This window comes from Trachemys scripta, chromosome 18, assembly GCF_013100865.1.
Source record: "Trachemys scripta elegans isolate TJP31775 chromosome 18, CAS_Tse_1.0, whole genome shotgun sequence".
Taxonomy (NCBI): domain Eukaryota; kingdom Metazoa; phylum Chordata; order Testudines; family Emydidae; genus Trachemys; species Trachemys scripta.
Window position 1 is genome coordinate 6,110,471 of NC_048315.1, and position 14,026 is coordinate 6,124,496.

A 14,026-nucleotide genomic window follows, 5' to 3' on the forward strand; every position below is an offset into this window, starting at 1 on the left:
TCAGATCGTGAAGTCCTTAATCTGGGGTACAAAGTGCCCCTAGTTTTTACAGAGAACTCCCTATTTATATCAAAGAGAAACTCTGACTAAAAACTGGGGGACAATATAGAGCTCAATTTTTACTTGTTACTCAAACAAACTTTATTGATTTTAATGGGAATGACTGAAAAAGAGGGTTCAGATCTTGCAATCTTTTGGCCTGCTGAATACCACGTACTCAGATGGATGTGTGGTGCTCAACATAATAGGTTTTGCAGACTCAAGGCTGAGCAAGGACCTGGCCAAATATGTTTAAGTTGGACTCACTTCCCCACCTGACACCACTCGCTTCTTTTTCATCTTTATGTTTTAGAGAAATAGCTGAATAGGGGTGGAATCCAATCTCTAGCTGTGAAGTTGAACCCTTACATGCCAAATCCAGCCTGGAGCAATTTCTAACAGCTGAATTATAAACTCTGTAAACAAGGGTTTATGATGGAAATGCTGACACAATCTTAATTACAGCAGTGTGAAGTGGGAGGAGGTGCTATAAATATATATACATATTCATTTTCAGCTATGTTGCCCACCAAGCCTGCTATCTGAGGAAAAGTAAAACTCACCCGTTGTTCTTCTTTCTAATGCTCACGCAAGCTTGCTGGAAAATTTATATCAAATTTGATTGCTCGATATTTTCCTCTAGAAAAGGAAAAACGTGATTTTGTAATAAAAGTATAATGTATAGCTTAAAAATAAATTAAATAAAGGAAACATTAAAAGATAAATGGAGCAGGATGCTCTATGGCTGAGGTAATTTGAGTGGAAAGGGAAGGAGGGGGGTTACATTAATAAATGATTAAAGGCCTTAACAAGGGCCTATCAGGTTGAACAGCAGAGCATACTTCTCCACCTCTTCTCCTTAAGTCCAGCTTTTTTACATTTGTTCTCAATGCTGATCAATATGGTTTTCATTTACTGATTTCCATAATGCCATATGTGATCTGCTAGCCTGACATAATGAAGGCAGAAAGAGAGCTGAAGTCATTTGAACATTCTCTCTTGCATGTCTGTCGCCAGTTCAGAAAATAAATGCCTACCGAGAGCTAGAGTTTCCTCTTGTCTAGTGACAAAAACTGTGGGATTTGCATATGCAGATCATCAAAATATTGCATTTTGTGGTAAAGTTAAAATAGACGCAGGTTGAAAGCAGATCTTTCCCTGTGTCTTTTACTAAATATTCTCCATTACATGGAAGAAACATGCTCCAAAGGTTAAAACCCCAGAAATGGGAGTCAGGAAACATAGGTTCTATCTTTGGCTCTGTAACACTCTTGCTTGGGCCAGTCACTAATGGCTAAACTGTAGCACCGTACAGAAGCTCACTATAAGGGGCAGCATGGAGCTATACTGGCCCAGTGGATGCTGCTGGAGACACTGTTGGCCAAGCTATTTTTGACTATGTGTATATTGCTTTTCAGAATTTAAATTTTTTATATACACAGTATAGTGGGTACTTCAAGGCTGCTACAATACGCTTATGAACTGTGAGCTTACATGACCAGATAATTCAGAACTGTGATTTATTGTGGTTTTACAGTACTGAATACAGTACACATATAATAAAATTCAGGGATATGGGGTACCCATAAAGTGAAACACATAGCACACAGAGGAAAGGGGTTGCAATCTGCAAACAAACAGTCACTTATGCAGGGTGTAAGTGCAACAATCTGCTCAAAAATATAAGTGGCTTAGGATAGGAAAGTCTGTGGAAACTTTTCAGATGTTTTACAGATAACACTAAATCTTTTGCTCCGTGAGAACCCATAGCAAAGGATGAACCTAGAGATTTTTCTAAATACTAAAGGATATGCTCTTTAGCTACAATTACTTCTTGGAGTTGCAAAACATCGCTCTTAAAGGCTTTTCTTTATGGTTTAATGAGTTGTCTCTTCAGAAAAGGCAAATGATGGGTCAAATAGGCTACTTCAGAATGTCATTTTTCAGATGATTCTGTGATGAGCCAAATTCATCAAGCTTAAACAGATCAAGGAAGATGTGATCATCTGAATTAACCACATAGATTAGAAGACAAAATTTCCTACCTGCTATGAATGATATCCAGCTATATATGCAACGGTGCTCCCATAGGAAAATAAATTTTGTCTGCTATGAAAGGATGGGACCCTTCTGTTGAAATTGTACTTTGAATACGTGATAAAATGAGTTAGAAAAGGGCAGAATTTGATGTGAAAAATTACACCATACAATAAATTTAGGATTCATGCTGCTGTCTGGGTATTACAATTGGGTAGGCAAACACATTACAATAGAAAGGTTAAAAAGTGGCAGTAATAAAGGTTGTTTGTTATATATATTTGAATTGTTGTTAGCAAATGTTTGCATTTCATTTAGGATATTTCGTTGTAAGAAATCTAAGTAGGTATGAATTAGTGATTGGTGAACAGATTTGCATAAAATAAAGGGAACTGAATTTTCTTTTAATTAATTCTTTTAATTTCTTTTTCATTAATTTTGTTCTATTATTTTCAGCTTCTGCAATTTCTCATTACACCCAGAACAACAACTGAGGAAATACTGTGAGGGAAGTGGCTCTTAGAGTCATACAGGGTAATTCCTGTATGACTGGAAGCATGAAATATCTCGATAACTTGGATTTTCAAATGAATTTAAAAGTTTGGCTGAACTGACTGAATACATAAAAAGGAATACATCAAGTCTGTGGTATGGAGACCTTACAGCAGCAGATATGCATTGTTAGTCCATGTTGATTGGACTTTTGTGGAAGAATCCTTCCTGTATGAGGAATGATTTGGCCTGAAGTGGAAAACCATGTTGTCCAGGTACTAGGAGTTGTTATGGATATGTCTGTAAGGCAACATAGGGGAAATACTGTTGATAGACCGTATTCACTGTCTGACTCAGTACTTTGGTGAGATCATTCAAAGTTGGAGGGGGTATGGCTAGAGAGATCAAAGATGTTAAAGTAATTTTTATCACCTACAATCTGACACCAAAAGTATGTAAATCTCCTAACTGGATATAAAGGAAGTTAAGGTCTTTGGTCTTCCATTGATGATAGTCCATTATTTTAAGTGGGTTCTTGAAGGGGCAGGACATGGGTTGTGATGTCAAATCAATGCTCATGTGGGTCCATTTCCATTCGCCTGGTTTAAAGACTTTGTCTCCTTTTTTAAAAGAAGTATTTCTAAATTATGCCAGTTTCAATAAACTATAAATGCCTCAATTTTTTAACAGATGAGAAGCAAATTCTGAGATATTCAAAATTAACTGTAAACAGCAAAGATACAAGAAGCAACACTGGAAATTTAAACTGCTCACAGCAATCTTACTATGATAAATAAATCAGGCCTGAAATGAGCCTGAAGAATAGAGCAAAAGCTCTAATAATTGCAATCTTCTGTCTAGTAGCATACTGTAAAAATAGCAGCAGTAAGCAGTCCTTCTGACCAATCAATAGGCTCCTATTAACCTCCCAGCCAATTACAGGATGATTGGCTAAGCAAACAAAGAATTATTGGCTGTTTAGTTGGGCTTTTATTCTCCCTGCTCCGTCCCTTGTTCCTCATTCTGTTTTTTCCCTTTTCCTGTTAGGCAAAAAACATCTGCAAACACCTGATATTCATCTGAGTTGCTGCAGTTGTACAGTCTTGTTAAATTGTTACCACCTTTTCCACAAGCAGTTTTGGCAATTAACCTCATGGCCATACACTTCAAAGGAAACAACTGTTGAGTTTAACCTCCTTGAGCTACTATGGATTCCTTTATGATTTTTCTTCAAACACTTTCATCCCGAACAAAAATGCAGGCTGATAAGATTAATGTTTATTTTTATATTTTGTTAAGAAGACAAATATCTAGCAGAGTTACTCCCACTTTATGCACCTCTGAAAAAACCTATGCAAAACCCCAAGTTTTATTTTAATTTACATTCCTAAAACATGTGTGCTGTGCTTTGCTCTTCCTGAAATCCTACATTAGCTGGAATCCAAGCATTTGATACATTTGACCCCTCCTTGCCCCTGTTTGCAAATCTCTCATATGTTTCTCAAAATGTCTGAAGGCTCAGAACAAAAAATGCATATAAAATTAATGCTAAGAACTAAAGATGCCCTTAAAAATCTATTTTCATTTTAAACTTTTACCATTTTTTTAAAGAATACAAAGACTACTCTTTGCACAAAACCATCTAAAAATCTCTCCAATTAGAATAAACGAACAGTTCTAAAGAGCAAAATATATGTTGATTAAAGCTTCCCAAGTTCCCTTAGGTTTAAGCTTTTGAACACAACATACTTCAACTTACTAAATTTTACAGCTGCCCTTAAAACAACTGAATCAACAAGGATAAGAAAGTACCAAAGTAAACACTATAGGCCTGCAATCAAATTTCATGGAATGCTTTTCTCCCCCAAGAAAAATTTCTCATCTGGTGTTACTGTACATTTACCCCCCAAAGTAATCATAGTAATGTAAAATGGGTTATTCTTAGCAGCAACTTCCAACAGAGAGCCAAAGAACACCAAGAAGGTGTTTGAGTGACCTTTTGCTACTGAGCCAGTACACCACGGCTGTGCTAATGGTTGCAATAGTGCATCACTTCCAGAGTCTGCAAACTGCCCGTGGTGGGAGGGAGCAGCTGAGAGGGGAAAGTAACAAAAATATTTGTCCGTGGAAAGAACATAACAGAAGTTTCAGGTCTGTCCTGCAATACAGCAAGGAAAAGCATTTGGCATTTCCACAAGCCATGCATGTGTTCCAATTTGTGAGGGAGAAAAAAATTCATTCCATACGTGCCGTTCAGATCAAATGCAAAAACGTATTCTGACCATTCTCATTAGTCAGGATTTTCAAACTAAGCAGAACTCTCCTCTGGACGTCAAAGTAGGAAATAACTGATGGACACAGTATTTACATTTCATGTTTTGTTTTACCCAATTCCACTTCTAATTTTTATGTGCTTGTCAACAAAAGGAAAATCTCTCCCCCTAAAAAAATTTTTTTTTTTTTTTTTTTTGCACATTACATGATACAAGGGTCTGGTGCTACGTTGCACAGTTCAGTGAACCCCTGCATAGATCAGCAAGATGGCTGGAAATGTCTCTTTCCGTCTGTTTTTCATCTCAAAAGACTGTGTACTCAGTAGAGTGTGAAGAGTGCCTCTCTTCTCCTCAGAACATTCTCCTGCTAGCCCCCCCAAACAGCCCCTGCAGCAGAGAACAGGAACTAGAGCAAATGCTTTTGTGAATTAAGAGATCTTGTGAGCGTAAATTTGGTCAGGCTGCTCCTTTCTGCAGGCCAGACCCTGCTGCTGCCCCAGGATGTGAACTGTCAGTTTGCATAGCTGGTGATGAGTTGCAGAACCATCAGTAAAGGTGAAGACGGCAGAAGCAAGAAAGATTCAAGACTGGTGGAAATCATTTCACAAGGAAAATTTCAGCCATCAGTGGGAGGAAGCTTTGAAAAATGCTGCCATTTCCGAGTTAGAATGAAGGAAAAATTAAATTACTGCCGGTGAGGCGAGCCAAAGTCGCATCTTACCCTAGGGAGAGTTTTGATAATGGTAAACATTTGACAGCTGGCCTGAAGTTGTTATCTTGTTCTAACAGTTGTTATAGTCTGAATGAACATTTCTGATAAGAGAACAGAAAGAAAAACACTAAACCATTTTTAATTTCTCGCTTTTATATTTTAAGCCACACAGCCCAAAGCCAAACAGGTTTAAAACAGTTTGCTACCATCAGTCTGATTAAAACTTCATTTTTACAGGAACTACACTTCTAAAATAATGGCAATGTTATTTTAATTAATCCTATATTACAGGCACATTTGATCAAGCAGTACTTTAATGGGAGGCAAAAAATAACACTCACCCTTTCACTTTTTCAGCAGCTCTTAAGACATATTAATACTATTTGGAGAAAAAGTGGTTAAAGAAGGCAAAGGGTTAATTGAAATAAATTTAAATCTAAGCATGTAAGATAAGACCCACTAGAAAAAAACATTGTTACTGTATTTTACGCTGTTGAGAGACTGTAGTAAAATTTAAATCTTTCACTGATTATGTTATTATGTCATGAAGAATAACTGACCAGGCACATTGAAAAGATCCTGAAAGTGAACTAGAAAATGAAGTTTCATTGGGGAAGGGCATTATTCCATGTATGAGAAATGCTTTTGCATTTGCTGGGGAAAAATGTGTGCTGCCTTCACAACACATTTCATTTTATATAAGCACTTTCTTTGGGTTTAGTTGGTCTTGAGAGTTTTCTATCAGTTAGGGTAACACATATCATCTCTTCATAGGTACCATGTGTGTCACTGTTAGCAGTTCCACCTTTAGGAAAAGTGTAATGCAGATGGGGACAGTGCACAGCACGTGTTTTGGAACCAAATCTACAGTAATATAGATTAAATCAAACATTTTTGAAAGAGCAGGCATGCATTTCTGGGGTATGTAACTGATGTGGGATAGTCCTGTCAAACAAACATACCAAAAAATTTGCAACACATTAAAAAATCCTTAAGATTAATATGTACTGTAGTTACTAAACTTTGTCTCTGGTATTTTACTAAAATCCATTGGTCACAAATCTGTACAGCATATGTACCAAAACACTAATATAATGTCTTCCTTTGCTTCAAGTGCAGACAAATGCTACTGAGAAGTTTAACTAGTACAGTCAAAGATGACAGATATGGTATTTTCCTGATGTTTGATTATCATGTTCCTAAATAAATGCACATGATAATATTGCTATTGGAAAGACCGCTTGTACAACTTGTTCCTCAAATACATACATACATTTTTAAAACATCACTATATTTATGGGCAGAAAGTGTTTCATTATTTTTCCCCCCAATGACTTTGCCCTGTCTTAATACCAAAGTGTATAAATTGATATTAAAGTATGGTATTTTGAGAATGTTTCAAAGTAAGGTCAAACTGGTATTAAAAAACCTACTAGTGTAGGCTAGAATAACAGTCTGGCTGAGCAGTCTTCAGTACAGCTGGGTCCAATTACTAACTACATCCTAGCTATGTTTTCTACTAGCAATAACAACGCAAGCAAGGCTTTGAGTTCATGAACAATGTCAACGTTAAGTTACTTGCAAGAGAAATTAGATAAATCAGCCAAATCTTGCAGCCATATTGGCAGCCAACTTTCCCCCCAGTTTCAGCACTGGTAAAGCTATAATGTGAAATAACTAACAATTATGGAACATACATGAGTTCTCACCTAGACGGGAAGACTGAATTTAACGAGAATGCTTTCTTGCAACTGAGAAGTCTAAAAGAGAATAAAGAACACTAACAAAAAGGACGTCTCGTTGTTTTTGCTGATACAGACTAACACAGCTACCACTCTGAAACCTAACAAAAATGACAGCTCAAACAAGGTGAAGAACAACCCAATATGTAAGAAAACGACACAGGCAAAATCTACCTTTCTCTATCCTATTGTCACACTTTGATTTACTTATTTCATTTTATTTGTCTGTACCTCACAGCAACAAGGTTGCGTTAACATTAGTTATTTGCATTTAATATATTGGTTTGTTGAAAGAGAGCTATTCCAGCACCAACACCTTTTTTGTTTTAAATAAGAAGGTTTTGGAAGTTGTTGAAACATCTGCTCCCTTATTTCAAACTGGCTCACTGGTCTATATAATTTAAACCATATTTAAGTGCTAGGAGTGTACTGCTTAGGTTGGTAACACACTTCCAATAAGGCTGAATACTTAAGGTCCATACTGGAACTTGAACTTATACTCAATGCTGACACAGTCTAGCAGGATGCTGAACTGTTGGAGGTGACAACCTTAACGATCCTACCCAAACAGAGATACTTTTTCCAACCGTCTCTAATGGGTGTCCTGGTGGAAGCTAATGATCCCATGGCACATTTAAAGCAACAACAGGGAATAAGCTCAATTTCTCAGCAATGCTCCCTCCCTCTACCCAGTAAACCAGCTTCTAATGTTGAAGGATGTGTGCAAACTACTCCTGAGTGCATAATAGCTGTCCTGCTTGCATACACAGGATACTTGGAGCTACATTAAAAAAAATACTTCTACTCTAATCTACCAAGGCCCACTAAGAAGTGACCATAAATAAAAGGTGTTCCACATTACACAAAATCTGGGGACTTTCTAGTGGGATACTTTTCAAGCACTATGCTTAACTATGGGCAATTTTACATGAAACATCTTAAAAGTTAGCAGTCAATTGCTAAGAAAAAAAGGGCATTTATTTTGTATGAAAAGAGCTATTTTATCCAGTATTCTCTCACTTTCAGTCTGTCTTCTGTTTGCCATGAATGGATAATACATCTTCAAAGTGACCGATCAGATTAAATTTAGAGGAAAAAGTGCTTTTTGCTCAGTCAGTATTTGTCAGAACACTTCCAAATTAGAACATAATAGTATTTTAAATCATGCACTCTCCAAACGCTGCATTATATTTATATAGATTATAAATTTATACTACTGAAATGTACGTAATTATATAAGGTCATTTCTTATAGAAAAGCACTAGTATAAAAGTTTTATGCAAGAACAGTCTGGCTGTTTATTAATTTACAATCACAGATGAGAAGCTCTTCACTGATTGTTATAAGGACATATGCAATACATTTTTGCATTCCAAAGTCAAGCAAAAGCTGTACTGAGATTTGCCTTTGCAATAAGTCACTTTTCCAGAAACAGCTCACAAAACATTAATTAGTCATTGAGATCGCAAACTGCATGGAGCCAAACTGTGCGCCTCCCTCTCTCTGAATATGAAGCACTATCTCCTTCCCACAATACCTGTCTTGTATGTACCTGTTTCCCAGGAGACTTACATTTGCCAGGAACACTATATACATATTGTCTAGTATGAAATCCGTTGAAGAAAATCATCTGATCTGTTCACTATATCAGGCATGTTTTAACTTTTAGGCAGAGAATGATCTAGGTTTACATAAGGTTTGCACATGGATGCCCAATGGATAGAATTCTATAAAGCTCGGATGAAAGGCCTGCACAGGTAACAATTAGACTCAGGGAGAATAATCTTTCTGCTGTCACTATTAGTAGGGACATGACTATTTACATCATGGAGAGCCTGTGTTTTGTATCGCCCTCACTTCACCAAGAAAATTCCTAGGTGGTCCAGGAAATAAAGTTACTTTGTCAACAAGTCACCTAAATTAATCAATATTTTACAAAAGAAACACAAAATACTAGAAGGGAACAGTCAAAGAAATTAAGAGGTAATGTATTTATAGCTAATCAAGAAATACTTTGATTAAACAACACATGATTAATCAGTGGAACTCATTGTCATGAAATGTTATGGAGGCTGTAATAGAATGGTCGGTCTGCCCCTTTAAGAGCCAGAGGGCCTGGGGCCACCCAGCCCTATTCCATAGTCAGACCCAACTGGGAAAGGAGTGACTATAAAAGTCAGCAAGTGGCTCAGTTGAGGGGGAGCTGCAGGAGGAGATGGACTGCAGGGAAGGGAGCATCCTCCTTTCAGCATTGAGAGAGACAAGGAGGAAAGGCTCTGGAAGCTGTAGCCCATGCTGGGTAAAAGTGCTGCTTTGTTCTGTCTATGCTTTATGTTCAAAGAATAAAAATTTGCCTGAAGGAAGGACCTAAAAGACTCTGGGAATGGCAGAGAGTCCTTCGTGGGCTGAGCAGAGAGGCCAGCAGCCTTACAGAGTCCAAAAGTTTAGCAGGATTTATTAAAAAAGGATTAGACACTTACAGGAATAACAAGAATTTAGGAAGGATACAAAATTATAAGGGATATAAGTCCTGTTCTTCAGAGTAGAACCCTAGGAATAAATTTCCCCCAAGAACAGATTAATCCATAGTTCTACACCAACGGGTTTCTTGCACTTTCCTCCACAGCACTTGGTACTGGCCACCATTGGAGACAAAATACTCAAATGGATACCCCACAGGTCTGATCCAGTATGGGGATTCCTATAATCCTATGGGATATGAAAAGTGCTGAGGTAAGACCAAAGGGAAGAGTCTGGTAGGATATACAGATAAGGTACTTGAAGGACCATATACCCTATCCATGTACCTCATATGCACACACATTCCTCTCTTACATGCTCCTCTATCAGTCTTTTATCTTCTTGCAGGCTAGGGAAAAACCTCTGGAAACATGATTGGAAAAGAACATCAACCGCAGCTGATGGAAAGAAGCCAGCTGCATTCTAGTCAAAAACTTTCCTTGGCTAGTTTGTACATTGCAGAAGCCTGGGGATCTAAACAATCAAACTAGGCAAGATTCTGTGGGGGCCTAGCAATTTATATTGTGTAGACCTAGAAATACCCAAACGGCACCAAAATACTAAACTGATGGGTGCAGGGGACCGGACTAGATGACCTCTCGAGGTCTTTCCAGTCCTACAATTCTAGGATTGTTATTATCAAAGGCAGAAAGGTAGATTTGGAACCAGCGCAGGACATAGTGGAGCCATTCCTCGCCCCCATACTGCCCTCTCTTTATCTAGCAATCTTTTCTGAAGCTACATTAAGCTCCTCAAGCCTGTGAGGTAGAATCAGATGCTGACTTCAGGGCTTGTTCCACATCTTTACCCTAAATATTGTCTTTTTAATGAGAAATAATGAAAATGTTATCCAGCGGGAAAGCCTTCATTTTAGGGGCTGATTCAAAGCCCACTGAGTCAATAGCAAGACTCCCATTGGCTTCAATGGGATTTGGATCAGACCTGTAATGAGAGAGGGCTCTCCTAGCCACTACAAAATACTGTCTAGGTACTAAGCCAAAATCTTGAGGAAACTGGTAGGAGAAAAGCAAAGAAGGGAATCAGCAAGTAGACTCAGATCTGGTTTCTTCCCTTTTCCTTTTAGACACAGCTCTGTGGGAAGGCAGTGAGTACAGTAAAGCCTCAACAATATGACTGATCAACTGTGCTACAGGATACAAACAGATAAACACAGTCTTGCAGTGATAACTCACATCCCCATCAACCTTCTTGTCAATGATATCCTTAAGGGACATGTGACCTTCTGAAGAAATGAATAATTTCTTACAAATGGTGCCTTTGCAGAGTTCACTTTAGAATGAACAGATCTGGGCAGACCTAACCAGAGAGGCAGCAAAAACAGAGCATTGTAAATCATCCACCAATAAGACACGGCCTTTTCAATAATAAAGTGGATCACAAGAGTGTAAGGGGTGGCAGGGAAATCACTGTTCACAGATTGTTTTTGTTTATGTAGCATTTTTAGAGTTTGATCCTTCTCCATTGAAGTCAAAGGCAAAATTCCCAAGTAAGATCATGCCCTTCAAAAAGGGGAGGTAATTAAACATTAAGACCGACGATATGAAAATAATTCATATCTTTCAGCTGAACATATTGAGAGAGAACCCTCTTCCTCTTCTGCAGATACCGATAAAGGGCTTGTGGAGACTTGAATTCAGCACCAGAATTTTAGTGAGTCCTTCAAGTGTTCCTGGGAATTAGGAGACAGGTTTTCTGTTGGGATTCTTTGCATCTGAGGTGGAATGAAGGACAGAAACCCAAAGCTAATCTTAAATTAGACCTAGAGGCAGAAACTGTCCTTTGCAAAAATGATATTAAATTTGCATTGAGTGTCGTGTGGGTGTAGTCTGCTATTACTTTCCTCAAAAAGAACCATTTACTGAATGATCCAGTTGGCCTAAGCCAACATTTTAGGTCATCTCCCTGGAGGAAAAGCCCACTGAATCCAGTATCCACGCCTTGCCTCATCCACATCATTGTGAACCTGTCACCAGGGTTCCCATGAGAGTGTGCCTGCTAGACCATGGGCCAGGCCTCAGCACCCCCCAGGCTCCTGCTCTGAGGGGTAGGTGTGTTTTGGCACATTGATTTTGTCTTAAAAGTCTGAGCCCTGCAGTTGAGCCTGAGAGAGTCTGCCCCTTCCAGATTTTGTCAATTATCACAAATGAAGTAGCCACAAATGAAACATCCCAGAGGTAGTGTAAGAGTCCTCTTCCCTCAGAGAGCTTCTGTACAAGCAAAAATGGCACAGAAGGAGATATACTATGAATCCCATTTTTGAAACATTACTTAGTATATGTTGCAAGCACTACAATTACAAGTCTGAAGATCCTCCTTATAGACTTCTCCAGTAAGTGATTTATAATTCAACTGTACAAATTCATTCCAGGCTCAGCTCAAGAACAAGGCATTTTTAAAAACAAATTTTCAAGTGTATGGTCAATTTTAAGTTACAAAAATGCAAAAAAGACACTAAAATTACTTAATATTTAAAAACACAAATATGACGGCTGGTTGGTCTATAATGTGATCAAAATCTCTTTAGCAGTCTGCTCTTTTTCAGTATGTGCTATAATACTATTGAGTTGAGATACTAATATTTACAAAATGGCTGCTATGCATCAGCATCACTGTTCATAATGACATTTATCCCGGCTTCACAGTTCCATATTCTTCTCTTAGGTACACTGGCATAATTCTGAATCACAATGGATTTAGGATGGGATTTTCAAAAAAGTCTATCAGAGGGTAGGCACTCTAACTCTCATTGAATTTAATGAAGAAGTTTTATCTTTAACTTGTAATTTTCTTGACCTTGTTATTGAGGGGTTTATGCAAGACTCCTGGTCTTATTTCAATTGAGAGGCTTTTCCGTTCAGAATAGACAAGATGGTCCTTCTCCATACATGATTAAATAATAATGGTAACTATGAATTTGCCAAAACCACAGTCACAAGCACATCAATACTGAGTAGCCCAGAAAGATAATTCTAATAATTGTGACAATGTAATCCAGGAGATGCTATTTAATCCCAAATTTTTGAGGACATTCCATCAGAGGCGTGAAAAATATTGTCCCAAATATTCTTTCCAAAAAGAATATAAAACTGAACAATCGTCATTCTGCATGTATTTTTGTAGAGTTATTGCAGATTACATTCAAGTACAATATTATGCTATTTGAGTGCAGAAGCAACCACGTTGAAATTAACAAACCATATTTTTAAAAACTTTAAATTGACATCCTATGTAATGAATAAGCAAAAACGAATTTCTGGTGGAGATATATTATGGTTAAAGAAAGGAATACATCATCTTTCAGTAACCCTCTCTTAAAACACTAATATGCTTGTGCATAAATAAAGCCCTTAGCTTGCTTGGATAGACTCTCACTGAGACGTGCCGATGGTGCTAACTCAGAGCAGAAAACGCTCTTATTCCAGGCCACTGCAGTGAAGTGACATTTACCTAATGCAGCTATAAATTTCCTGATAATTAGTGGGTGGCTGACAGTGATGCAATCTGACTAGTGCAGCATGCCAGCCTCAAACTAGCTCTCCAACACCCACAATTTACGCAGATTCAAAAAACAAAATTTCCCAAATTCTGAACAGCACAACAGCTCATAGACAAAGAATGGAGCTATACAATGCCTACCAGTTGCTGTGAATTTTGAATGTTCCACACCTCCATTATTGATTAGATTTATCCACCTTGGTACTTGACCATTGCTGGTTTCCATAAACAACTAACTTCACATCCCAATTTGAGATATGTCAGTGGTTAAATTTTTACATATTCTACTTCAATTGTGACTTAAATTTAATTTATAATTTTACATTACTGCTAAAAAGAAACTTTTATTAATATTAAAAAATAGCATAATCTGATGCATTCACTTTCTAAATACCTGCTTTGTTGAAAACAAAAAATGAAATACTTGTGACATATATTCACGTGTGCATAAGGCCCAGATTTTTACAGGTATTTTCAGGCATCGCTCCACACAGCATTGCAAGGCCTAACTGACTTAGGAGCCTAAGCTGAATTTTCAAAGGTGACTTAGGCACTCAGGGGTTAAGTCCCATGGGACTCCTAAATGCCTAAATCACTTTTGAAAATAAAACGAGCTCCGACGTTGCTCAGGCCTTGCAATGCTGAGCAGAGTGACACCTAATTACTTTTAAAAATCTGGGCTTAAGCGCCTAAGT

General features: G+C 37.8%; 1 protein-coding gene across 8 annotated transcripts in view; it reads right to left on the reverse strand.

The window, feature by feature from the left end:
• Window positions 1-14,026, reverse strand: part of BCAS3 (BCAS3 microtubule associated cell migration factor) — a 488,663-nt gene that overhangs the window by 197,892 nt on the left and 276,745 nt on the right. Inside the window, exon 24 of one of the 8 annotated variants that reach the window (XM_034752357.1) lies at window positions 5,570-5,654. The exons of the other annotated variants lie outside the window; for them this stretch is intronic. Coding sequence (XP_034608248.1) covers window positions 5,614-5,654 — 41 coding nt within the window. The 3' untranslated portion in view covers window positions 5,570-5,613. Of the gene's footprint in view, window positions 1-5,569; window positions 5,655-14,026 lie in introns of those variants that run through there. 8 annotated transcript variants of the gene reach the window in all.